Source organism: Anolis carolinensis, chromosome 2 (assembly GCF_035594765.1).
Source record: "Anolis carolinensis isolate JA03-04 chromosome 2, rAnoCar3.1.pri, whole genome shotgun sequence".
Taxonomy (NCBI): Eukaryota; Metazoa; Chordata; class Lepidosauria; order Squamata; family Dactyloidae; genus Anolis; species Anolis carolinensis.
Window position 1 is genome coordinate 25,520,774 of NC_085842.1, and position 26,478 is coordinate 25,547,251.

The window sequence follows — 26,478 nt, forward strand, 5'->3', positions numbered from 1 at the left end:
TTTCATTTTCAGGCACTTGTGGATAACATGGGCCTCTCAGCCAAGAATTCGCTGTCTTTCCAGCGAGCCCCTGGTCCCCCGGCAGAGGCCCTGAGGGGCAGTGCCACCAATTATCCCTTCTGGCCAGGTATGGGGTGAGCATAGAGAGTGAATGCTGTTCCATGAGTGCTAACCATAGGACGGATGTTGGGGATAGATGAGCTGCAAACAGGAGTTGATGGAGGGCAGGGGAAGTACTTGGGAATTATATTCTGTATTACAAATTACACCTTGTACAACACTTTTTTTGCACCCAACTGACATCAACATGGGAAATCCCAGATTGTTTGTGTAATTCAGTTGCAAATTTAAATCTCCTGGTTGTGGAATTCTCACAATGCTGAAAGCCGGCTTTTAGCTATCTGCAGCCACTTGTTTTCATTTTTGCTTTTCCAGGTGGGATGGATGAACCCAGCCTAGAGCAGATCCAGGCAAAGGAAGAGCTGGAAGAGGACATTGATTTTGAAAAAGGTACTTGAGTTCACTTGTCTTCCTTCTAAAAAATCTAGGTCATTTTGTCATGCTTGCATCCAACACATGATAAGCCTTGTTGTTTGTCCTCCTTGTTGCAGATAAGGGTAAGAAAAATGAAGAGTAAATGTGTTTGAGGGTGCATGTAAAACCGAGTGCAGTCTCTTACTATGCAGGTTATTTTTTAAATTAATCTCTTCAGTTTCAACTAAAATGGGATTACGGTAATATGTTTTAGATAAAAGTTTTAGATAAAATGAACAAGAATACCACGTAGCCAAAAAGGCTCTTGGAGTAATCAATAACAAGGGCAAGAAAGTCAAATCCTACAGACTTTAATCTAAAAGTAATTGTACACTTGAATATCAACCCAATCACTTGAAAGAGAGCAGGACTTAGAAAGAGTGACTTCTCTTTTGTGCTAGAAATCCCGGAATTCCCTAGCCCACATGCCCATGATTAAGGACTCTAGACCCATATACACACTGGAAGGAACACAGCAACAATCTGTGTGGAACAGGCTTGTGCTGTTTGCAAGAACTGTGCAGTAGTAGCTTCAGAGTACAACTTCTGTGCTAAATGAAGAAATCTTTGGTTTCCTTAAAGACCTATACAGTATAGCCAAAACTAGTCCTTCTTTCCTTGATCCTTATATGTGTGCTCATGTTATTGATTTATATCCTACTTTTCTAACCAAAACTGGAATCCTATCTCAGCTTGTGCATTTTACATTTTTTCTTTTTAGTTGCGACTCTCAAAATACATTTCCCAAGATCTCTGTTTTTTCCTCCCTCTGTACTCCACAGACTTGCTGACAGTGCCACCTGGATGGAAGAAGGGTGTTGAATTCACCAAACAAGGTAACTGGTTGTGGCATCAATTTGTGTATACTGTATGTTCTGTAAGATAGCTATTGATTTACTCAGAGAAGAAAGCCAACTTAGATTGAACTGATGAGCCGAGGAAGGGTCCTGCACTTTTGTACCTCCCCTGAAAAAACCCATAAATGAAATAATAATAATAATAATAATAATAATACATTTTATTTATTTATTTATTGCCTCTTCTTTTGGCTTGAGCTGGGGCACAACAAAGTCATAAAGTCACATATTTAAACATCATTAAAATGCAAGCATAAAATCATATTTTTAAACATATACATATTGAGACTGGCTCGGACTTTTAAATGGACACGATAATCATCATCATCATCTTCATAATATTAATCATTATTATTGTTGTTATTATTATCACTATAAAGGCAGATGGATATATTTTCTGGTGAGATATAAAGATTGCAGCAGATATCCACCAGCATGAACACGCATATCTTTTATTCTCAAATTTGTAATTCTCTTTTTCTTCTCAAGGTAGATTTTGCCCTTCTTAAATGGAAATTATGCATGGACTCTAACCCATAACAACATAACTATGTCTCGGGTTTTGCAATGTAATCACCTCTGATTTCGATAATTGTAATGCTCACTATAGTTAATACCTCTAATGGTTTGTTTGTTTTTTCTTATGTGGGCAGAAAAAACAATATATATTCTGCCATGTTTTCAGTGACTTTTATTTGTCTCTTAATTGTGCTATCATTCAATGCTAATCAAAGCCATTCAGTGCTAATCAAGGTGGCCAATTGCAACATTCACACTTGCCTCAGACAGACAAGAATTCTTTCTCCCACCATGAATATTTCAGAGATATATAAACCCCACTTGCCTAGTTTCCAACAGACCTCACAACCTCTGTGGATGCCTGCCATAGATGTCAGGAGAGAATGCTTCTGGAACGTAGCCATGCAGCTCGGAAAACTCACAGCAACCCAGTTATTCCAGCCATGCAGGGCTGTAGCCAGAAAATAATTTGGGAGGGGTTTTGAAAATTTGGGGGGGGGTTTGAACTCCTGACCCCCCCCCCCCCCCAAGCTACAGACCTGTCAATATCTGCTTGAGATAGTACCTGGAGGGACTCTTAATTTTTTGTGTCTCATAGACTTAGCATGGGGATTTGGTTAACAAGTTAAAATTCATGAGTAAACCAGGTTTTTTTTATCTGAAAAATTTCAGGGGGGGGGTGTTGAACCCCTAAACCACCACCACCACCACCACCACCCCTACCCCAGCTACAGGCCTGCAGCCATGAAAGCCTTCAACAACAAATTGTGGTATCATTTGTTTGTTTCTATGGTCTCATTTTTCTTTCTTGAATTTTGTGTTGTTGTTATAAACCACCTTGAGGCTACTTATGTAGGAGGTCCTCAAAGGCAGTATGTAAATATATTTATAAATAAATACTGAAATAATTTTTAAAATATACACATATTAAAATACATGAGACAAAAGTTAAAACACCATTAACATAGTTTAAAACTGACTGGGTAGGCCTGCCAGGAGAGATGGGTCTTCAGTTATATTTTAAATCCTGATAGCTCATTTAGCTGTCGGAACTCTTTCAGCAGGTCATTCCACAATCTTGGGGTGACCGATGAAAAAGTCGCCTGGGTGACAATTGCTATGTGTTTCTGTGTCTTCCCCACTTCAGAGCTCAAAGCCTCCCCAGGGTTGCTGAATTTGACAAACTTGTTGGGGGCCCTGGACACCTTTGAATTGGGCAGCTCCAGCGATGAAGAAGACATGGCTGAGAAAGGGGAGAAGAAGCAGAAGAAGAAAGGGACGGAAGGCAAAGGGACAGAGGCAGGAGATGCAACTCCGGCAGAACAGGCACCTCTGCAGAGGGCAAACAGTCTGGAGGAGTTGGTGCTGAAGGTAGGGAAAAGCCGATACGTCCATAACAGTATGAAAGGATCTGGAGCAGTTCAAAGCTTGGAGGCCACATGCAGCCCATTTTCACCATTTCTGTCCCTTCTCTTTGTCTCATTCTCAGGAAGTGACTCCCACCCCCAAATCCTCCCCTCCAGCTGCCCCGGCTCCCACGGCTGAGCCTCCCAAAGAGCAGTGGGCCATCCCTGTGGATATCAGTTCCCCCGTGGATGATTTCTACAAACGAATTCCTGATCCGGCTTTCAAGGTAAGGACAGATGTTGGAGAGGAAGGGGAAACCTAGGGTTGCATCATGGTTTGAGTGATTTGAAACTTGTGTGGGAGATCTAGATCCATGCCCTTGCTGAGCCATTCATTGATGGGCCTTGGAGTTGTTGTTACTGTTTCTCAGCCTATCCTACCTGACTGAATTGTTAGGAGGATAAAATAAGGTAGGAGGAAAGCTGTGCATGTAGGATATATCAATATAATGCAAAACTCTTCTCTTTTTGCTCATGTTCTATTCCTGCAACCATCCAGTGGCCCTTTGAGCCCGATGTTTTCCAGAAGCAGGCAATTCTCCATTTGGAGAAGCACGATTCGGTGTTTGTTGCTGCCCACACCTCTGCTGGGAAGACCGTGGTGGCTGAGTATGCCATCGCTCTGTCTCAGAAGCACATGACACGGTGAGAGCATCTTGGTTTCCTTCTGCTTGTACTCCTTAGCTACCCCTTCAGTCTCACAGATATCAGTGGTGAGAAACATTAGCAGGTGGAGTTGGGATTGTTTTCCAGTTTTGAACTGGATTCACCCGCCCCACATGACTATTTTGGCTGATGGGATTCTAGAGTTTGAAGTCCAAAAAGATGAAGTAAGTTCACCTAGGTCAGGCGTGGGGAAACTTCAGCCCCCTAGGTGGAATAGGAACTGTTAGGGAGAGAAACAAGAAACCTTGGCCCTTCAGAAGTTTTTGAATTTTGATTCTGAGAGGCCTTAGCCTGCATAGCTAATAGTAGGTAATTGTAGAAAATGTCATTTGGAAGCCCTGGTTAAGAACATGACTATTTATTTTGTGTAGAGAAGGAAATCTGCATAGAACATTCTATATCAGGCATTGGCAAATGTCTGCCCTCCCGGTGTTTTGGATATATAGAGCAAGCATGGGCAAACTTCGGCCCTCCAGGTGTTTTGGACTTCAACTCCCACAATTCCTAACAGCCTAACAGCTGTTAGGAATTGTGGGAGTTGAAGTCCAAACACCTGGAGGGCCCAAGTTGGCCCTTACCTGCTCCATATCCATTCTGTTATAGAGAAGGGAAGCAGTCCTTTGGGTATCTCCTTCCTCTGGGCTCTTAAGTCTTCCTCCACATTCTTTTTCAGTACTGTCTACACTTCTCCAATCAAGGCTCTTTCCAACCAGAAATTCCGGGATTTCAAAAACACCTTTGGAGACGTGGGGCTGCTGACGGGAGATGTTCAGCTGCATCCAGATGCCTCGTGCCTCATCATGACAACAGAGATCCTTCGGTGAGGACTGAGAAGAGGGAATACTTAGGGCGTGCGTTGTAGTGACGAGCTCAACATTCAAGCGATTAATGGTTTATTCTGACCTCTCCCCTCCATTAATATTTTGTCGTACAATTGGCCCTCCACATGTGCACATTTAACTTTTGTGAATCGGTTGTTTTCAGCTTTGATTAATAGGGTATTTCAAAGAATCTCTAGTTTATCTAGTGTAGGTCTTCTTCATAAACTTCCAACTTGTGACCTTTTTTTTGCCCGTTAAATTTTTATATGACCCTGTTGTGAACTTGTTGCTCTTTTTGATTCTCTAAGATATGAGCAAAGAGAAACGGGGAAGCATCACTCTAAGAAACTGAAGTAGTAGGAGAGAATAGAGACACAGGAAGACAAAGAAGGCAATGAGGGAAAGTCATTCCTTGCCATCTAACCTATCTGCCTTTCTTTGATGAGGTCTATAAACTTGTGCAGGATGTAGATGAGTTCCAACACTCAAAAGTTAGCCTTAGTTCAGTTCTGCAATTCCTCTTTTCTGGTCCCAGGTCCATGCTGTACAATGGCTCCGACGTTCTCAGAGACCTGGAATGGGTAATCTTTGATGAAGTGCATTACATTAACGATTCTGAGGTAAGAGCTACATACTAGATTGTCCAAAAAGTGGCGGGGTGAGTCTCCCCTGTCTCATTTTCCCTCTTCCTTCTCTGCAGCGGGGTGTGGTGTGGGAAGAGGTCCTCATCATGCTGCCAGACCACGTGAACATCATCCTGCTGAGCGCCACTGTTCCCAATACCTTGGAGTTTGCAGATTGGATTGGGTGAGCCTTGGGGATCAAACCCAAAGTCTGTGTGGTCCAGAGGCCTATCTAGTCCAGCATCCCGTTTTCCACAGTAGCCTGCCAAATGCACTTGAGAAAACCCACAGACAAACTAATTTAATCTTATCTCCCTGTTCTCCAGTTCTTGGGAGAACTGTAATGCATTTATACAGTGGAATTAATGTAGTACAATCCTGCTCAAACTGCTGTGGCTCAATACTGCAGAATCCAGGGATTTGTAGTTTGGTGAGGCTCCAGCGCTCTTTGACAGAGAAGGATAAAGATTTTGTAAAAATATAACTCCCATGATCCCACAGCATATGTTTGTTTCAGTTATTTTTATAGGATAAAAATGTTATATATTGAGTTTCATGCTTTTATAGCAAGTTGGAAACCATATGTTTCATATTTTTTTGTTTAGTATTATATTTTACAATTATGTTTGGCTTGGTCTTTATTTGGTTTGTTAGTAATTTATTTGAATCCACTCAAGCTGATTAAAATTAACGTTATTTAGAAATTATATTGAAAAAAATATTCCAAATAACCCTATTTGGCCTGGTAAGTCAAATAAACTGTAAAGATAAGTCTCATTATCTACCAGTCCCTTGAATTGTTTTTTTAAAGATCACATACTATATAGAAGCCAGCTTGGGAAAACGGGAACCTAGTTACAACAACTGCTACCTTGATAATAATAATCTGTTTTAATGGATTTAATGTTTTTCATTACACTAGGTATCAGAATTTGAAAAATGTACTGTTCCTTGTTTGAAAGTGTTATTTCCTGTTTAAGTGTGTGATACTTACTTTGAAAGTAGCTGTTACATTCCAGAAACTTTGTTTTTGTGGCTGCCACAAACTATGTTGAATTGGTTGAAACTCAAGGAGATATTAATCGAAAAACTATAACAAAATATGCTGCACGATGTTTGTCCCACAAAAACAATGTTTTTGCAGTTTAATAAACCTTTTCCATGCTTTTATGATAGAACCAATGAGGAAATGACATTTATAACCCAGGAACAAAAATCCTATTACATAGTGATATCTGGATTGGGAAACAGCCAGAGTTATTTGCCTAACCTTCCTATTCCAGCAAAGTCATTGAGGTTTAGCTGTCTCTGGGACTACATTTTCCTATATTCTTCCAAAGCAGTTTATATACAGCATATATAGGAAATAGATATAAGGTAAAGGTTTCCCCTGACGTTAAGTCTAGTTGTGTCTGACTCTGGGGGTTGGTGCTCATCTCCATTTCTAAGCCGAAGAGCCGGCGTTGTCCATAGACACCTCCTAGGTCATGTGGCCGGCATGACTGCATGGAGCGCCGTTACCTTCCCGCTAGAGGGGTACCTATTGATCTATTCACATTTGCATGTTTTTGAACTGCTAGGTTGGCAGAAGCTGGAGCTAACACTCCCCAGATTTGAACATGTGACCATAGTGTACAGTTAAAAGATACAAATTACACAAAATCATTGGAAAACTATAGCAAAATGTGCTGCAGTATGTCCCTCCTACATATTTTTTGCAGTTTAATAAACCTTTTCCATGTTTTTATGATAGAACCAATTAGGAAATGACATTTATTTATTTATTTTATTTATATATAGCTCTTCTCCCCTGGGGACTCAGGAACAAAAATTAAGTTACATAGTGTCATTTTTAGATAGTTCTAAGTTCTAAACTACAACTCCCAGGATTCCATAGCCTCCAGCCATGGCAGTTAAATTTATGTCAAATTGCATTAATTCTACAGTATACATCCCATAACTACAAAAGCTTGTACTACAACTTATTTCAGTTAACCTCAAATGTGGTACCAGGTCCCTTTGCATGCATGGTTTCTTTAGTAACTCCTGCTAGTTTCTCTGCTATGCTTGCCTTTCACCTCATTATCAATTTTATTTTCAATGTTAGGAGATCACTAAGAGGTCTTCTATTGTTTGCAGTCTCATTTCTGCTGCATAGGTAGAGTAGACTGTTTGGAATATAGACAAGCCCAAGGAGAAGCTGGGGAACGAAGAGTCTTCAGTGGGATCCTGGTAGAACATCTGCATTTTTTCACCCTTTTTGCAGGAGGATCAAAAGGAAGAAGATCTATGTGATTAGTACGCTGAAGCGACCTGTCCCTCTGGAGCATTACCTGTACACAGGCAACAGTCAGAAAACCCAAAACGAGCTCTTCCTCCTAGTTGATGCCCGGGGGACATTTCTTACCAAGGGGTAAGTCCACCCATGTCAAATGTTGCCTCTCTTTCTACACATATTCTGCCCTCCTTTCTCATGTACAGTTGGCCCTCAGTCTATATCCACAGATTATGTACTCACCGATTCAACCATCCACAACTTGAAAATACGTTTCTTTGAATTTCCTCAAAAGCAAACTTTGATTTTCCCATTTTATATATGGGACACCGTTTTACTTATGCCATTGTATATAATGGGATTTGAGCTTCCATGGATTTTGGGATGCACCGTGAAGCATTGGGGTTAAAAGCAAAATTGAGCCATTTCAGCATGGGGCTGGAATAAATGGGCCCTCACAGCTTCCAGGGGTTATACATTTTGCCTTATTATTATTATGCTCATTTATATCCCGCGTTTTCTCTTCACAAGAAGATTCAAAGTGGTTTGGACTAAAGTTATTTCAAAACAATGTAAAATATACAAATATTAAAACGAAATTAAACATCATTAGTATTAAAAGCAATTCTGTTAAAATCCATAAAAACATGTTCAAAACTAAAAACTAAATAAAATTCTGCTATCATTTTTTGTATATCCTGGATTTCCTATCATTCGGCTTTGTTGAATAACTCTGGCTTCTGGTATTAGAAAATAATAGAGTAGGAAGAAACCCCAGGTCCATCCAGTCCAACCTCTTTCTGCCATTCATGAATACACAGTCAAAGCACTCTCTGTAGATGGCCATCCAGCTTCTGCTTAAAAACCTCCAGAGAAGAGATAGCATGATGGTCCCCCCCCCCTTTATCTGTACTCCATGGCTACATTTGTTCACTACTAACATTGTAACCTTCATACAGCTTTAAAACTGGTATCTGCTAGGGTTGGGCAAAAAATTCGAATCCTTTGATGTCGTATCCAATTCGTATGTTTTCTCACTTTTGAACTGTGTTTAGAAAAAGGTTATCCTGTCGTATGTATCCCACGATATCGAACCTTTGATTGCCAATTTTTCGAATGGTGTCCAATGTTTCGGAGGGGGCAAGCATTTGCAAAGGGCTCCTGGACTACTTGACTGCTTATGGGGCGCTTTAATCCGCTTTGCAGAACGAGCGCCGCTTTGGAGAAAGAGCGGGGGGAGAGGTCTGGGTGTGCTGGAGTGCTTGGCTGTTGCTTGCAATGGGCCGCTTTAATCTGCTTTGGAGAACGAGCGGGGGAGAGGTCTGGGTGTGCTGGAGTGCTTGGCTGTTGCTTGCAATGGGCCGCTTTAATCCGCTTTGGAGAACGAACGGGGAAGAGGTCTGGGTGTGCTGGAGTGCTTGGCTGTTGCTTGCAATGGGCCGCTTTAATCCGCTTTGGAGAAGGAGCGGGGGAGAGGTCTGGGTGTGCTGGAGTGCTTGGCTGTTGCTTGCAATGGGCCGCTTTAATCCGCTTTGGAGAACGAGCGGGGGAGAGGTCTGGGTGTGCTGGAGTGCTTGGCTGTTGCTTGCAATGGGCCGCTTTAATCCGCTTTGGAGAAGGAGCGGGGGAGAGGTCTGGGTGTGCTGGAGTGCTTGGCTGTTGCTTGCAATGGGCCACTTTAATCCGCTGTGGAGAACGAACGGGGAAGAGGTCTGGGTGTGCTGGAGTGCTTGGCTGTTGCTTGCAATGGGCCGCTTTAATCCGCTTTGGAGAACGAGCGGGGGAGAGGTCTGGGTGTGCTGGAGTGCTTGGCTGTTGCTTGCAATGGGCCGCTTTAATCCGCTTTGGAGAAGGAGCGGGGGAGAGGTCTGGGTGTGCTGGAGTGCTTGGCTGTTGCTTGCAATGGGCCACTTTAATCCGCTTTGGAGAACGAGCGGGGGAGAGGTCTGGGTGTGCTGGAGTGCTTGGCTGTTGCTTGCAATGGGCCGCTTTAATCCGCTTTGGAGAACGAGCGGGGGAGAGGTCTGGGTGTGCTGGAGTGCTTGGCTGTTGCTTGCAATGGGCCACTTTAATCCGCTGTGGAGAACGAACGGGGAAGAGGTCTGGGTGTGCTGGAGTGCTTGGCTGTTGCTTGCAATGGGCCGCTTTAATCCGCTTTGGAGAACGAGCAGGGGAGAGGTCTGGGTGTGCTGGAGTGCTTGGCTGTTGCTTGCAATGGGCCGCTTTAATCCGCTTTGGAGAAGGAGCGGGGGAGAGGTCTGGGTGTGCTGGAGTGCTTGGCTGTTCCTTGCAATGGGCCGCTTTATTCTGCTTTGGAGAACGAGCGAGGGAGAGGTCTGGGTGTGCTGGAGTGCTTGGCTGTTGCTTGCAATGGGCCGCTTTATTCTGCTTTGGAGAACGAGCGAGGGAGAGGTCTGGGTGTGCTGGAGTGCTTGGCTGTTGCTTGCAATGGGCCGCTTTAATCCGCTGTGGAGAAGGAGCGGGGGAGAGGTCTGGGTGTGCTGGAGTGCTTGGCTGTTGCTTGCAATGGGCCGCTTTAATCCGCTTTGGAGAAGGAGCGGGGGAGAGGTCTGGGTGTGCTGGAGTGCTTGGCTGTTGCTTGCAATGGGCCGCTTTAATCCGCTTTGGAGAACGAGCGGGGGAGAGGTCTGGGTGTGCTGGAGTGCTTGGCTGTTGCTTGCAATGGGCCGCTTTAATCCGCTTTGGAGAAGGAGCGGGGGAGAGGTCTGGGTGTGCTGGAGTGCTTGGCTGTTGCTTGCAATGGGCCGCTTTAATCCGCTTTGGAGAACGAGCAGGGGAGAGGTCTGGGTGTGCTGGAGTGCTTGGCTGTTGCTTGCAATGGGCCGCTTTAATCCGCTTTGGAGAAGGAGCGGGGGAGAGGTCTGGGTGTGCTGGAGTGCTTGGCTGTTGCTTGCAATGGGCCGCTTTAATCCGCTTTGGAGAACGAGCGGGGGGAGAGGTCTGGGTGTGCTGGAGTGCTTGGCTGTTGCTTGCAATGGGCCGCTTTAATCCGCTTTGGAGAACGAGCGGGGGAGAGGTCTGGGTGTGCTGGAGTGCTTGGCTGTTGCTTGCAATGGGCCGCTTTAATCCACTTTGGAGAACGAGCGGGGGAGAGGTCTGGGTGTGCTGGAGTGCTTGGCTGTTGCTTGCAATGGGCCGCTTTAATCCGCTTTGGAGAACGAGCGGGGGAGAGGTCTGGGTGTGCTGGAGTGCTTGGCTGTTGCTTGCAATGGGCCGCTTTAATCCGCTTTGGAGAAGGAGCGGGGGAGAGGTCTGGGTGTGCTGGAGTGCTTGGCTGTTGCTTGCAATGGGCCACTTTAATCCGCTGTGGAGAAGGAGCGGGGGAGAGGTCTGGGTGTGCTGGAGTGCTTGGCTGTTGCTTGCAATGGGCCGCTTTAATCCACTTTGGAGAACGAGCGGGGGAGAGGTCTGGGTGTGCTGGAGTGCTTGGCTGTTGCTTGCAATGGGCCGCTTTAATCCGCTTTGGAGAACGAGCGGGGGAGAGGTCTGGGTGTGCTGGAGTGCTTGGCTGTTGCTTGCAATGGGCCGCTTTAATCCGCTTTGGAGAACGAGCGGGGGAGAGGTCTGGGTGTGCTGGAGTGCTTGGCTGTTGCTTGCAATGGGCCGCTTTAATCCGCTTTGGAGAACGAGCGGGGGAGAGGTCTGGGTGTGCTGGAGTGCTTGGCTGTTGCTTGCAATGGGCCGCTTTAATCCGCTTTGGAGAACGAGCGGGGGAGAGGTCTGGGTGTGCTGGAGTGCTTGGCTGTTGCTTGCAATGGGCCGCTTTAATCCGCTTTGGAGAACGAGCGGGGGAGAGGTCTGGGTGTGCTGGAGTGCTTGGCTGTTGCTTGCAATGGGCCGCTTTAATCCACTTTGGAGAACGAGCGGGGGAGAGGTCTGGGTGTGCTGGAGTGCTTGGCTGTTGCTTGCAATGGGCCGCTTTAATCCGCTTTGGAGAACGAGCGGGGGAGAGGTCTGGGTGTGCTGGAGTGCTTGGCTGTTGCTTGCAATGGGCGGCTTTAATCCGCTTTGGAGAACGAGCGGGGGAGAGGTCTGGGTGTGCTGGAGTGCTTGGCTGTTTGCTATTGGGGCGCTTTAAACCTATATCCCAGGATCTAGTTTCAGATTATCTGATTTAAACTGGATTATATGAGTTCTCTCTGCAGATAATCTGGGATAAGAAGAAAAGTGATGGATCTGGACCAAGCTTGGCACACACCAGCTGTGAATCCTAGGGGGGTTTTGGATGGTTGACCCAAGACTTTTGGGAATTGTAGTTCACCCATACATTTTCTCATGGGAGCATTCATTAAAAAAAAGAGAGAGAGAGAGACACCATGGTGTAATGTAGTGCAGGGGTTCATAGTCCCTCAGACTGTTGAGGGGCCAGACTGTGGTGAAATAGTCCAAAATTAGGATTGTTGTTGTTGTGTGCCTTCAAGTCATTTCAGACTTAAGTCAACCCTAAGTGTAAAGTTTAGGACAGGGGCCAGGTCAATGGCATTGGAGGGCCGCATCTGGCCAACGGCCCTTAGTTTGGGGACTCCTGGTGTAGTGCATTATGGTTTCCTGAGTCCACCAATTTAACAAAGTTTCAGCCACAAAAACAAAGTTTCTGAAGTAGAACAATGACTTTCAAAGTAAAGACAACCCAATGAAACAGGAAATAAGACTTCCAAACCAGGAACAGATTTCTGCAATTATTATAAAATGGTTTATTATAAAAGCTATAAAAATTCGCCAAAAATCAGACGATAAGGGAAATGTTCTGAATTTTCGTGAGCTATCAGTGTTAAATGTGTTCTACCACTGTACCAAGTTTGAAGAAGATAGCTCAAAAAATGAGGGCGGGAGAGACCTGCAAAGTCTCCCCCCCCACACACTGTTTTTTTTTGGCCACTGTGCATGCGCGTCCACCATTAACGAATTACTTTTGAAATTAACGAATTTTCGAAATTTTTGAGGGGCAAAATTCGGAAATGACATCAGAAACGAAACGCTAGCGCCCCCTACTTTTGAAGCGAGTTTAGAATCAATTTTTTCATGGATCGCTCAAGCCTAGTATCTGCAATTTCCTTAACACATTTACTTGCTTTTCTCCAGGTATTATGATGCTGTGGAGGCCAAAAAGGAGCGGGCCAGCAAACACTCACAGACTTTTGGGGCCAAACAGCCAATGCATGCAGGAGCCGGGCCAGGGCAGGTATGCTGGGCCGAGCCCATGGGTTGGTTACTGTGTTCACAGAACCTCTTGTCCTTTTTGATAGAATCATAGAATTGGAGGAGACCAAAGTAAGGGTTTGTTTTTGTTTTTTACATCCATTGAAATCTGACCCCAAACCCGCAAAACTAGCCTTCTTATCCTCTTGAGCAGGCATGGGCAAACCTTGGCCCTCCAAGTGTTTTGGACTTCAACTCCCACAACTCCCAAAGTTTGCCCATGCCTGCTCTTGAGTATTCTCCAATAGTTTATGTTTTGGAATATCTGAAAAGACAGGAAGGAAGGTAGCAACAGAATTGGGAGTAAAGCCCCAGCTTTCCCAACTGGAATGAGGAGAGATCCTGAAACTTGGCTCTGAGCAAACCTTGACATATTGCATCCCCTCCAGGACAAGAACATCTGGCTGTCACTAATTGACATGCTGCGGAAGAAGGACCAGCTGCCAGTGGTGGCCTTCACGTTCTCCCGTAACCGCTGTGACGAGAATGCCTCCATGCTGACCACTGTGGATTTGACCACCACCACTGAGAAAAGTGAGATCCATGTCTTCTTCCAGAAGTGCATCTCCCGCCTTAAGGGCACGGACCGACAGTTGCCTCAGGTCAGAGCAGCAAGAACATGAAAACATATTCTGCATTACAGAGTGGCAAAAATGTGAATTGGGCCTTTTGACCTGCTGCTGCTCTTTTCATCTTTGGGACCTCAATCTAAAATCAGTAGTGCAATCAAGAAGGAGAATATGAGTTTTAGGCAGGGGGATAAGTTTATGTATTTGGGTATTAGCTTCATTTAAATCCATCTTCTCTTCAGTAAGTTCAAGATGCCATACATGGCTCTTCTCTTCCTTATTTTTTTCCTCAGTAACAACACTGAGGCACCTTCTACACTGCCATATAATCCAGATGATCAAATCAGATAATCCACATTATCTGCTTCAAATTTGATTATTTGAGTCTACACTACCATATAGTTCAGATAATGTGAATTATCTGCTTTGATAATTTGGATCATATCGCAGTGCAGAAGGGGCCAGAGAGAGAGAGAGAGAGAGAGAAAGAGGCTGATCCTAGCTTACCCACTGAGTTTAATGGCTCAGTGGAGACTCTTCCTCCTCCTCCTCCTTTGTATCTCACCTTTTCCCTCTAAAAAAGAGACTCAGCATGGCTCCTAATAAAACCAATACAACCCAATATAAAAACTTTGAAACTGAATTAAACATGAACAGTATTATAAATAAAATAAACAGTTAAAACCTATAACTCTTAAAGTTCTTGAAAATAGTTCCCTGCCTGATTAAAAAAATCCCAAAAGTCAATCTTGATTTTTGCCATTTTCTATAAAGGAGCACCATAATGTTCCTGGGTTATAAACATCATTTCCTGATTGGTTCTTTCATAAAAAACATGGAAAAGGTTTACTAAATTGCAAAAGCTTTGTTTTTGCGGGACATCCTGCAGCACATTTTGCTATAGTTTTTCTATGAATATCTCCAAAGTTTCAACCAATTCAACATACCCTATTTCCCCGAAAATAAGACATCCCCAGAAAATAAGACCTAGTAGAGATTTTGCTGAATTGCTAAATATAAGGCCTCCCCCAAAAGTAAGACCTAGAAAAGTTTTTGTTTGGAAGCATGCCTGCCAAACAGAACACCAGAGCTTGCAGGATTGGTAAATGTACATACCATAGATTGTTGTACATAGAAATAATGGTAGTAACAAGAAAGTCTTGATAGGATTCACAGTTTGTCTGATTATGCTGGTTTATGATGACAACTACTGTACAGTATATAATAAATGTGAATTCTTCTTCATGGAAAAATAAGACATCCCCTAAAAATAAGACCTAGCACATCTTTGGGAGCAAAAATTAATATAAGACACTGTCTTATTTTCAGGAAAACACGGTAGTTTGTGGCAGCCACAAAAACGAAATTTCTGGAGTTTAACAACTATGTTCAAAGTAACGTATGCATAATGAAACAGAAAATAACACTTTCAAACCAGGAACAATTTTTTTCAAATATTCTTACATAATATACAAGAACTTGTGTAAAACCAAATTCCTGTGAATATCTAGGATCCCTGTTTTTATGGGGCATAGAGAATGCATGAAGACTTTCAAATAACAACACTTTCCTGAAAAGTTGTCTATTTGAATCTAAATAATATAGGCACCAGGTCAGACTATAGATAACTTCTGTCTCTTGTCTCTTTAATGACTGTCTCCTTTTTCAAATTGGACATATAAAAGTAGAGAAATCGAAGAAAGCAGGCCACAAGTCTTTCAAAAAATGTATTCAACCCCCTCATGTTTATTCTTTCAGGTTCTTCACATGGTGGACCTCTTGAAGCGTGGCATTGGGGTCCACCATAGTGGCATCCTGCCCATCCTGAAGGAGGTAGTAGAGATGCTGTTCAGCAAGGGCCTTGTCAAAGTGAGTCCTGTTGGCCTTATTGTGAAGGGGGAGGCTGTTAGCAATTGTGGGAGTGGAAGTCAAAAACACCTGGAGGGCCAAAGTTTGCCTATGCCTGGACTAGTGGGACGTTGCATTAGAAAAGCATCCTTCAGCACGGCTTCTCCTCTTGTTTCCATTTAGATCCTCTTTGCCACAGAGACGTTTGCCATGGGGGTGAACATGCCAGCCAGGACCGTGGTCTTCGATTCGATCCGTAAACACGATGGCACAAATTTCCGGGACCTGGTGCCAGGTAGGGGAAAGAAGCTGGAATCTAGAGTAATTTAATTTCTCCCTGCCTGGAGATATATTCTTTATCAAAACCAGGATGGCTAACTATAGCCTTAAAACACAGTTGTCCCTCTGCATTTATGGTTTTGACTTTATAGGTTTGAGGACACTATATTTTGTTCCTAGGTTGTAAATGTCAATTCCTAATTGGTTCTATCATAAAAACATGAGAAAAGTTTATTAACGTTTACTCACCCAATTGCTTATCCAGCTGTTATTCCAACTGCATATTTTGGAACTGAAAAAGATGAAACACTAGGGACAATGGTCTGGGTCGCATTGCTTGTTTTATGACAAGAGAAACAGCAGTGCAGCACAGTTGTCTCTATTGGTGCTCCTTTTGGGCCCATTTTCAAAATGTGTTTATGTTTGCATGCAACTGACGTAACCTTGCATTGCCGCTTCTCTTCCAATTGAAAACAAACAAGCACAAAACAATAAGTCATTCTCCCATTTAATTTTAAATCAGCAAGATTAAAATAGCAGCAAGACAACATCTACATTGTAGAATGAATGCAGTTTGGTGCCACTTTAACTGTCATGGCTCAATGCTGTGAAAACCTCAGAGTTATTATTATTATGTTTATTTATATCATGCTTTTTCTCTCCATACAGAGATTCAAAGCGGTTCACAATTAAAAAGCATTACAATACAACTTAAAATATGGTTGTAGTTTGGAGAGGCATCACCACTATTTGGCAGAGGAGGCTCAAGACCTTTTAAAATTACAGCTACCACATACCATAGCATTGAGTCATTATAGTTAAAGTGGTGCCAAAAACATTCATTCTACAGCAGGAGTCCTCAAACTTTTTAAGCAGAGGGCTGGTCCACAATCTTTCATACTGTTGATGGTCCAAATTATCGTTTGAAAAAAAGAACAAATTCCAATGCACATTGCACATGTCTTATTTGTAGTGCAAAAAAAACCCCAACAATGAAAAAACAATACAATATTTAAAAATAAGATCAATTTTAACCAACATAAACCTACCAGGTTTTCAATGGGAAGTGTGGGCCTGCTTCTTGCTGATGAGATAGTCAAGTTAATTAGGATTGCTGTTGTTGTTGTTGTGTGGCTTCAAGTCATTTCAGACTTAGGGTGAGCCTAAGTCTAAAACTGAGGTCACAGGCCAGATAAATGACCTTGGAAGGCTGCATCTGGCCCACGGGCCTTAGTCTGGGGACCCCTGTATAGATGCACCTTTGGTGGCCTGGAGGCAATTTACTCTGTGATTGTGGAGAAGCAAAAATGAAACTTGGTCCATTGTCGTGCTTAAATCTACTAGGTGTATGCCCTAGTACACCTAGGGCATACAGCTAACTACATTTGGCTCTTAGTGTCACAATCTCTGTTCATATTTTCTTTTGCTGGCATCCTTTTGAATAGCTGAATATATCCAGATGGCAGGCCGGGCTGGTCGCCGTGGCCTTGATACTACTGGGATGGTGATCATTCTGTGCAAAAACCAAGTGCCTGAGATGGCTGATCTTCACCGGATGATGTTGGTGAGTGACTGTTTCTCTCTTTCCTCTCTCTTTCTTTTGGCATCTTTTTCTCATATAGCATTTTGTATTTTTTTAAAATACGTTTGTTTTCAAGAAAAACAAAGTAAAACATAGAAATTGAGATTTTAGAAATACGATAATTACAGAGCTGCATGCTATACACTAGAACTAAACTATTTTTTAAAATTTGCAAATAGTGTTTGTAGAGAGGCTATCAGGGTCCTCCTGAACTGGAAAAAAGTTCAGCAATCAATCAACCATCCCCTATCTGGCTTTGGAGATTTCAGGATATACAGGGTAGAATAACACTATGTAACAAAATTTGAAACATTTTCTGTTCCTGGTTTGAAAGTGTTATTTCCTGTTTAATTGTTTCAGTACTTATTTTGAAAATACAGTAAGTGTTTTGGACTTCAACTCCAAAACACTTAAAGGGCCGAAGTTTGCCCAAGCCTGCTCTAACCTTTGTCCTCTTTCTTTAGGGCAAACCAACTCAGCTGCAGTCCCAGTTCCGCTTAACCTACACCATGATCCTGAATCTCTTAAGGGTAGAAGCCCTTCGCGTGGAGGACATGATGAAGAGGAGCTTCTCTGAGTTCCACACCCGGAAGGACAGCAAGGTAGGAAGGTGATGTACAAAAGTGCACTACCTCTGCTGACTGGGGTAATGGAAATGTGATCCTTGAAACCTTATGGGATGTATGAACACCTCCCCTCAATTATCCCGGATTTTGAATTGTAGGTGGGAGAGAAAACAGGAAGAAACTATAGATGGTGGCGATTGTGAGGAGACTGGGAGATGACATGACTATCTAGTTATATCTGAGATAATCTTATATAGAGTGAGGCTTCTTAAACATTTCCACTGTGCTGTTCTTTGCTGCCAGAGGACTTTCAGGATGAGATGGGAAGGAAAGCATAGGGTTTTCCTGTTCCTCTGCTCTTTTCAGTGCTGTATCTTCCCTCTGCCCACACTTCCCAGGCCCATGAGTACAGGATTGCCCAGCTGAGCTCCATCTTGGCCAACATGGAAATACCAGATACAACAGGACAGCTCAGTGATTTGGAAGAATATTACCGGGCAGTCCAAGATTTGCAGGAAATTCGGGAATTCATACAGGTAACTGATTTGAGAAAGTCAATTTCCTTGCTTTGTTTTTCTTCCTGCCTCAGGTTTGACTGGTGGATATCCTAGATATATGACTCAGATATGCTCTAGGGCAGACATGGGCAAACTTCAGCCCTCCAGATGGCTTTTGGTCTTCAACTCCTACAATTCCTAACAGCCTACCAGCCAAAAGAGCCCTTGCATGCATTCAGAAGTGATTTAGGGAGGGGTCTGCTCTTTCTACAGGCAAGCCCTGGAACTGCACACTTGTGTTCAAGTAGTCCTAATTGAGCCTTGCTGGCAAAAGAACTGACGAAAACAGTAGACCTCTTGTCAATGAAAGTTCCCATTTGAAAGTGCTGAGATAATAAGGTATCAGAAAGCAAAGCAGCAAAAGGTGGAGAAAGCCTGTACTTTGTTGATTCCATCTTTGTGATTCTGCTCTGAGGCTAAATCAGCTGTGCAGATTGCAAACAAAGCTGAAGGCCTACCTAGTCTATTTTAACTATGACTTTTAAATCACATTCTCTGTTATTGTGTTTTAACTTTTGTATTTTAATACCTATGTTTTTTAATATATGCTTTTATGGTTGCATTTTAAACTATGTTTTAATACCTGTATTTACTCAAGTCTAATGTGCCATCCAATCAAATGCACACCTCCATTTTCAAAACCCTGAAACCAAAAAAAGTATTTCCTGAGTAATGTAATGTGCAGCAGCAAAAGGTGAATTCTGTAAAATGGCCATTACAGTTGCTGCCTGCTTGGGATCCCCTCTTTAAAAACAAAAGTGTTAGAACACCAAAGCTTCCAGCAATGGAAAAGAAAGCTTACGTGCATCTCTGCTGTAGAATGAATCCACTTTTAACTGCCCTGGCTCAATGCTATGGGGTCATGTGGGCTGTAATTTTACAAGACCTTGAGCCTTCTCTGCCAAAGAGTGTGGATGTCTCACCAAACCACAAATCCCAGATTACATAACATTGAGTTATGACAATTAAATTACCAATGACATCCATCAAATAGGAGCTCCAGATGCTCCTAAAGCAGCTTCCCCTGTAGCTCAACACTAAGAATTTAATGTGTATCCTAATTTTGAGAAAGTGATTTAGCCCAAAAAAGTGAGTTAGATTTGAATAAATACAATATGGGATTGTATAGATGTGTTTGACTCTGTGGTGCTCTACTTCAAGTTGAAAGGAGAGGCAGGTAGGAAATAAAAATATTATTATTATTATTATTATTATTATTATTATTATTATTATTATTATTATTATTATTATTATTGAGCTTCTCCAAGGTATTTAAACTGTTTAGAGAACAGGTTTGTGCACTTTGAATAATGCCTTTTGTTATGGTTGAGCCTTCTGGCTCCGATACTAGGAGATGAGGTCGTAAGACTCCTCGAGAGTCAGACTCTTTTGAGGAGCGTGAAAGGAAACGGCTCCGGGACTTATTTGCAGAACCAACTGACGAAGACTCCTTTGAGGGTTTTACCGAGGGAATGGAGGAAGAGGTGGTTAGCTCAGAGGAGGATGACATGGAATGGACTCGTGTGAGAGAGGATTTGGGTTTCACTGGCAATGATAGCATGGGAGGCGACTGGCGGGTTGCAGGATCGGACCCGTGGACGGGCTGGAGGGATGGAACGGGATCCACAGCTGGGGATGCTGTGGGGCGTAGTCAAAGGTGTTTTAGTTCTGATGAGGATGATGATGAGGAGGTACCTGGAATTAGGATAGCAGCTGACAGCGATGAGGAGTTATGAACTGGCATAAAATGGGGTCTAGAATCAATGGCTAATTGCGTTGGGCAAGGTAATCTGGACGAACGCTTGGGCTCTTGTTGGGGAACTTCCTGAAGACGGGTGTGATTCGTTTGCTGGATACCTTGGACCTCCGTCATCTTTTTGACGGACATTATTTGCCAACTCTGGATTGATGCTGGACTGACTGACTGACTACGACTCTGGACTAACCCTTCTGTGGCTATCGGTGGAACTTGTGGAACCTTAGATGACTGCGTTTGGCTTTCGACCTCGGACTGGATTGGGACCCCGCTGACCGTCGTTGCCCTGATTGATGTGCCTGGACCTGGTTTTCGCCCGTTGCACGGTGGAGCAACAGCCCAAGTTACTTCTGTAGCTCTTGAGTAGCAGAGGGGAATCTGCTGCTGGGTTTTGTGTTCATTTTGACCTTTTGTTAACCAGTTTTTGTTTGTTTAATTGCCAGGCTGAAGTAAGCATCTTTGATTTAACCCGGATTAAACTTGTTTAATCCGGTTTATTCTTTTGAACTGTTTAAACTCAAACGAAGCTATTTTTGTTACTTTTCATACTGAAGACCAGTGTTTGCCTAGTCTTTTGTTTCCTACGGGCAATTTTTAGTTCTGTAACCTCAATAAACTGTGTTGTATTCTATTTGGAGGCGTTCTGTCTATGACACCTTTAAATCCTGGGTCAAAACTCAGAGCAGAGTAACCACACCATTTACATGGAAGCCACCGGGAGAAAAACCTTATGGAGGAACAGGTCTTTCCTCAGTCCTGTGCTGCAGCATCTATCATCCACAGTCAGGGTTTGATATGGAGCTGGGATTGATGGGGGTTGGGGAAGGGTGGAGTCCATGTTCTTTCCATTCTAGTGTTCCTTCCATTGATAGCAAGGTGGGTGCACCTATGGGTTCCTATCTGGTTGTTTCTCATTTCAGAGGCGAGTCATGGAATCGCTGAATGGTTTGAAGGCCCTCTCTGTGGGGCGAGTGATCGTGGTGAACAACCAAGAGCACAAGAATGCCCTGGGGATGATTTTGCAGGTAGGGATGGTGGGTACCACTTCCTGTTGTACTCAGGAATCTGAGATTCATGGTATAAAACTGTCTGCACATGTTGCATGTTCTTTTGTAGCTTTCTGATTGTGTGTGTGTGTGTTATTATTCAAAGAAATTAATCTACAGTTGTTAAAAAAAAAAAAGACGTATCAGAGAGACAAATTATGCAAAACAAAAAGACCCCACCCATTTCTTTTCTTGATATAAAACACCAGCCTACAACAACTAACAAAACTCAATCTGAAATGACACTGGGTAACACAATTTTTGTTCCAGGTTATAAATGTCATTTCCTAGTTAGTTCTATTATAAAAACATGAGAAGCCATTTTGGAGTTTGGAAAAGGGTTGCTCAACCTGTAAAGGGCAAGTGTGTGAGTTAACTATTACTTTTCTGCAGTGCTCAATTGTGGTTTAGTTTGGACTGAAAGTCATATGGGGGTGGGGGAGTGGTTGTGCTTATTTTTTTAGACACACAGCCTTCTGATACCTTTCCAAAGCCAGTTGTTGGACTCCCAACTTCAGGTGTCTTCTGATGCTGCCAACCGGACCTTTAGCACCCTGGTGATATGTGAGAAAAAGCCCCCCGAGGAAGATAAGGAGACGGACACGCAGACTCATCTTTCCTCTCCTTCAGAAGTGCCCCTGCCCAATGACCTGCTGCGCACCAAGCTCTTCCTTCCAGAGGGTAAGACAATGGCATGTCGCACAAGATGGAACAGGAATATGTCTAAGGCAGGCATGGGCAAACTGTCCTGCTAGGTATTTGGACTTCAATTCCTACAATTCCTAACTGCCAATAGGAATGCCTTGTCTAAGGGAATATTTCCTTGCTCACTCACTTAGGCAAAATCCACAAGAATTTAACCTGCAAATGAGGAGGGATGACTGTATATTGTTGTGTCCCTGTGCCAATGCAAAGGTATTTTGAGGTGACTTAGTCTTGAAGCAGGTGTTTGTTTGTTTATTGAAACACTTCTGTCCATCCCTTTATCAGCATTTGCACAAACATCTCCCAAGGAAAAGCAGTTCACAGTTGGGGTGCCACAGCTGAGAAGGCCCTATTCTGTATCCTCCCACTTCATGTCACACAGACTAGTGAGACACAGAGCCCCTTCTGCAATTAAGGCTCATTAGCTGTACAAAAGACATCCTGGTGGGAATAAAATCTGCATTATCAACACAGATCAAAAAGCTGGCTGCATTTTTAGATTCCTTTGAGATGTACAGTTGATCTGTTGGGACAATCAGAACAGTGATTGCCTGGACTTCATATTTTGCCATAATATCACTGGGGTAGATTTGTGGTTTTGCAATAGTAAGGAAGAAAAATCAAGAGTTCTAGTAGCAGGGTTGCTGTGAGTTTTCCGGGTTGTAGGGCCATGTTTCAGAAGCATTCTCTCCTGATGTTTCGCCCACATCTATGGCAGACATCCTCAGAGGTTGTGAGGTCTGTTGGAAACTAGGCAAGTGGGGTTTATATATTTGTGGAATGTCCAGGGTGGGAGAAAGAACTCTTGTCTGTTTGAGGCAAGTATGAATGCTGCAACTGGCCACCTTGATTAGCATTGAATGGCCTTGCAGCTTCAAAGTCTGGCTGCTTCCTGCCTGGGGGAATCCTTTGTTGGGAGGTGTTCTAGTAGCATATTGTGGAAAGATGTAGCAAACAGTCTCATGCAAATATAACTTTTGAATATTAAATGCTATGAAGATTTAGATTTACCACAGGAAAAAAGCAAGAAGGTTTGAGCATGGAAACATTTATTTATTTACAGCATTTATATTCTACCCTTCTCACCCCGAAGGGGACTCAGGGCGGATCACATTGCACACATAAAGGCAAACATTCAATGCCTTAACATAGAACAGAGACAGAGACAAGACGCAAGCACGGGCTGGCCTCGAACTCATGACCTCTTGGTCAGAGTGATTTGTTGCAGCTAGCTTGCTATCCAGCCTGCGCCACAGCCCAGCCTATGGTCAGCATCCTTTTATTAGTAGACTTTCCCTGATACTTCTAGCAAGAGCATACTTGCTAGTAACTTCATTTTTCAAAATAGTTTATAATTTATGTAGCTGGGGAAAGTGTGATTCTGGTAGAAAACCCACATGAGAGATGTAGTCAATGTCTATTCTGAGTTACGGCTGACGATAGTCATTTGTTAAAACCTTTCCCTCCTCAATTCTGTGCAGGCCCCTGTGGGCATACCATCAAGAAGCTGGGCCCATCTGACATTTTTGGCATCACCACCAAAACCCTGCGCATCAATGCTGAGCGTATTCTGGAGGATTTCAAGAAGCGACAGATCCCCAGATTCAGGTGAGCTGCAAGGAAAGGTTGAAAATGATTGAGGAACATATGCATGTACAAGTCCTCCTCTGGGTGTAGTGTCAAAAAGGGACTACTGCACACAGAACATATTTGGAAACCGAGTTGCACAGGCTGCATTTTCATTAGTGTTGTGCCTTCTCAAGTTGCAAGGTACGTGATGTAGTTGTGCATTTGATACTTTACATTGTGGTTGTTCATTGTGTATGTAGTATAGAGCAATTGCACACAAGGTTGCTAGTCTTCATGATTGAGTAGTACATCCATGGCTTATGTCAATATGTGGGCATTTATGCTATGCTACAGGCATGTTGGATCTGGGCCACAGTGTGCCCCATGAAAACATCTTTGAAGACCACACAGTCAAATGTTGACGGTCAATGTATTGACTTGAGGGCAAAAGTAGGTGTTTATTGGGGGATCTTGAGCCTAAGCTGTTGGGTTCAAGCCTAAAAAGTGTTCTGGAGCCCCCACCTTATTTGCTTTCTTCGTGTGCAGGAATGATCCACCTGGACCATCTGCAGCCACAGCAACCCAAGAACTGCTGCGCTTGGCCGAGGGTGACCCGGAAGGCCTCCCGTTCTTGGACCCCATTAATGACCTTCAGCTAAAGGATCTGGAAGTGGTGGAGAGTGTGATCAAGACCCGGCACTTGGAGGAGATTTTACTGGGATTCCAGTGCGTGCACAGCCCCCGCTTCCACGTGGAGGTCAGTTGACAACAGGGGAATTTCTTGAAAAGCTAGGGGAAGTTACTTTTTTTTAGATTTGGCTGCTAGAATCTCTAGCCAACATGAGCCAAATCACCTTGTAGGGCAAGTGTTGGGGACCTGAAACGGCACCCCACATGATCCCTTGTCATGGGCTGTTGGTTGTGGATGATAGGTGTTGTGGAACAAACAAAACTGGATGACCACATGTTGCCCATTTATATTTATAGGCTCGTAACAACTCTATTTATTTTCTATTTATTTATTTTATTTACATCCTGTTGATCTCTCTGGCTCTTCTCCGAGTGTGGTGGGCTCTCCTTCTCTGGAGGCTTTCTAGCAGAGGCTAGAAGACCATCTGTCAGTGGAGCTTTGATTGTGCTCTTCCTGCACAATCTTAGTCAAAATGTCCCATTTCTTTCCAACTTTAGTCCACTCAGCTCAAGCATTGCAGTGGTTATATGTTCCATTTTTTCCTTATGTATAGCTTTCTCTGATTTATGATTTTCATACTCTAAAAGTCTGATCTTGGTTCAGCGTTGCTAAGAGTTTCACAAACTGCATCATCGCACACTTCTTTTTTCTTTCCATCTCTTCTAGTTTGTGCGATTCAGAGAACGGCAACGGGTGCTGGAGGAACTGGAGAAACTGCGATTCCTGCTTTCTGACCAGTCCCTCCTGCTGCTGCCGGAGTATCACCAGCGTGTTGAGGTAAGAGCATCAAACATCCTATGACCAATATTTCATGCCATGTATGTAAAGAGACAGATCTAGACACATTACATTATTTTTAATGTATATTATCTGATTGTATATTAGACTGTTTGTGTCAAACAATAAATAAAATAATTTCAAAAAGGAAAAAAAAGAGACAGCATGGTGTAGTGCAGCAGTGTCAAATTTATTTTCAGCGCGGGCCGCATGAGCCTTATGGTTGCCTTCAAAGGACCATTGAATCAATTGACGGAGAATCCATAGATACAGAGGACCAACTATAATCTTTTTACATAGTGGTCAGTGCTCTTACTTTTTACCCAATTTAGGTTCCTAAGTGTTATCAAATGACAACTCCCACCACTTTGGATTATTCTCCATGCTGACTGGGGGTAATGGGAATTGCAACCCAGCAGTACTTGTGGTTCTGAGGTTGGAGAAAGGTTAAATGATGTTAAAAACAGACGTCATATCCACAAGCTGTGTATCTAAATTCAGATCCCACTCTCCTGACTAGACAGAACAAACTGCAGCTTTCCAGAAGTCACTGTCTCCCAACTCCCATCAGCTCCAGTCATGATATCTAATACATGGAGTTGTAGTTTGGCATCTGGGCCACATAAAATGGCATGGCAGGCCTTGAGTTTGATACGCGTGTAGTGGTTTGAGCAATGTAAAAGGTCAAGATTTATTCAAATTCCTGCTCGGTCACTTAACCCTGCTGGGCGACTTTCCTCTGTCTGCTTCAAAGAAAGGCAAAAACCCCTCTCAATAAAGCTTGCTAAAAAAAAACAACAATCCCAAAATCAAGGCCTGATTATGTTGTCATAGGTCAGAAATGAATTGAAGATATATGACTATAATCAGTCTGTTTAGCAAGCCTTACAAATATGCATTTATTATCAATAATCGTTTGATTTCTACACCTATTACACACCTACTATGTATACCTTCACCTATGTACTTACTAGCTTAGGTACTCAGTGTTGCCCAAGTTAGGCAATTTGTAACACTACTTATTATAAAAAGTCAATCTTTGCTCTTGTTTTTATGAATACTCCCATTTGAAAATGCATAAGGATGTGGGTGAACTCCAACTCCCAACATCATGGGTCAGTTCCCCACAAACCCTGCCAGTATTCAAAGTTGGCCATACTGAGTATGTGTGGCAAGACTTTGATCCAGATCCATCGATGGTTGGGTTCACATTGCTCTTTGATTGTAGGTGAAGTACAGTTCCCAAATCCTGACTCAGTACTCCTCAAACCCCGCCAGTATTCAAAGTTGGCCATATTGGGTATGTTTGCGATATGTGGTCCAGATCCATTGCTGGTTGGATTCAAAATGCTCTTTGATTGTATGCTAAAACTTCCAGATTCACAGATGAATTCCCAACAACAACAACAACAACAACGCTTTATTTATAACCTGCCCTATCTCCCCAGCGGGACTCAAACCCCACCAGAATTGAAAGTTGCTCATGTTGAGTACCTTTGCCAGGTTTGATCCACAGTGTTTGGGTTCACAGTGCTCTCTGGACGTGAGTGAGTGGGAAAAGTTTAAGGAGCCTTGACCTTGGCCATATCATGCTTTCCTGGAGAAGGGGAAG

The 26,478-nt window shown here is 43.2% G+C and overlaps 1 protein-coding gene across 2 annotated transcripts in view; it reads left to right on the forward strand.

The window, feature by feature from the left end:
- The window catches only part of skic2 (SKI2 subunit of superkiller complex), a 36,608-nt gene that overhangs the window by 6,477 nt on the left and 3,653 nt on the right, over positions 1–26,478 (forward strand). The window contains exons 5-26 of one of the 2 annotated variants that reach the window (XM_016991807.2): positions 13–127; positions 436–510; positions 1,317–1,370; positions 3,058–3,281; positions 3,400–3,543; positions 3,816–3,961; positions 4,656–4,802; positions 5,339–5,423; positions 5,504–5,610; positions 7,693–7,839; positions 12,805–12,904; positions 13,311–13,523; positions 15,249–15,359; positions 15,522–15,633; positions 17,063–17,181; positions 17,664–17,801; positions 18,164–18,301; positions 20,999–21,112; positions 21,643–21,805; positions 23,311–23,437; positions 23,945–24,155; positions 24,756–24,866. In XM_016991807.2, coding sequence (XP_016847296.2) covers positions 13–127; positions 436–510; positions 1,317–1,370; positions 3,058–3,281; positions 3,400–3,543; positions 3,816–3,961; positions 4,656–4,802; positions 5,339–5,423; positions 5,504–5,610; positions 7,693–7,839; positions 12,805–12,904; positions 13,311–13,523; positions 15,249–15,359; positions 15,522–15,633; positions 17,063–17,181; positions 17,664–17,801; positions 18,164–18,301; positions 20,999–21,112; positions 21,643–21,805; positions 23,311–23,437; positions 23,945–24,155; positions 24,756–24,866 — 2,901 coding nt within the window. The remainder of the gene's footprint in view (positions 1–12; positions 128–435; positions 511–1,316; positions 1,371–3,057; positions 3,282–3,399; positions 3,544–3,815; positions 3,962–4,655; positions 4,803–5,338; positions 5,424–5,503; positions 5,611–7,692; positions 7,840–12,804; positions 12,905–13,310; positions 13,524–15,248; positions 15,360–15,521; positions 15,634–17,062; positions 17,182–17,663; positions 17,802–18,163; positions 18,302–20,998; positions 21,113–21,642; positions 21,806–23,310; positions 23,438–23,944; positions 24,156–24,755; positions 24,867–26,478) is intronic. The other variant, XM_003217997.4, reaches the window with a different exon arrangement.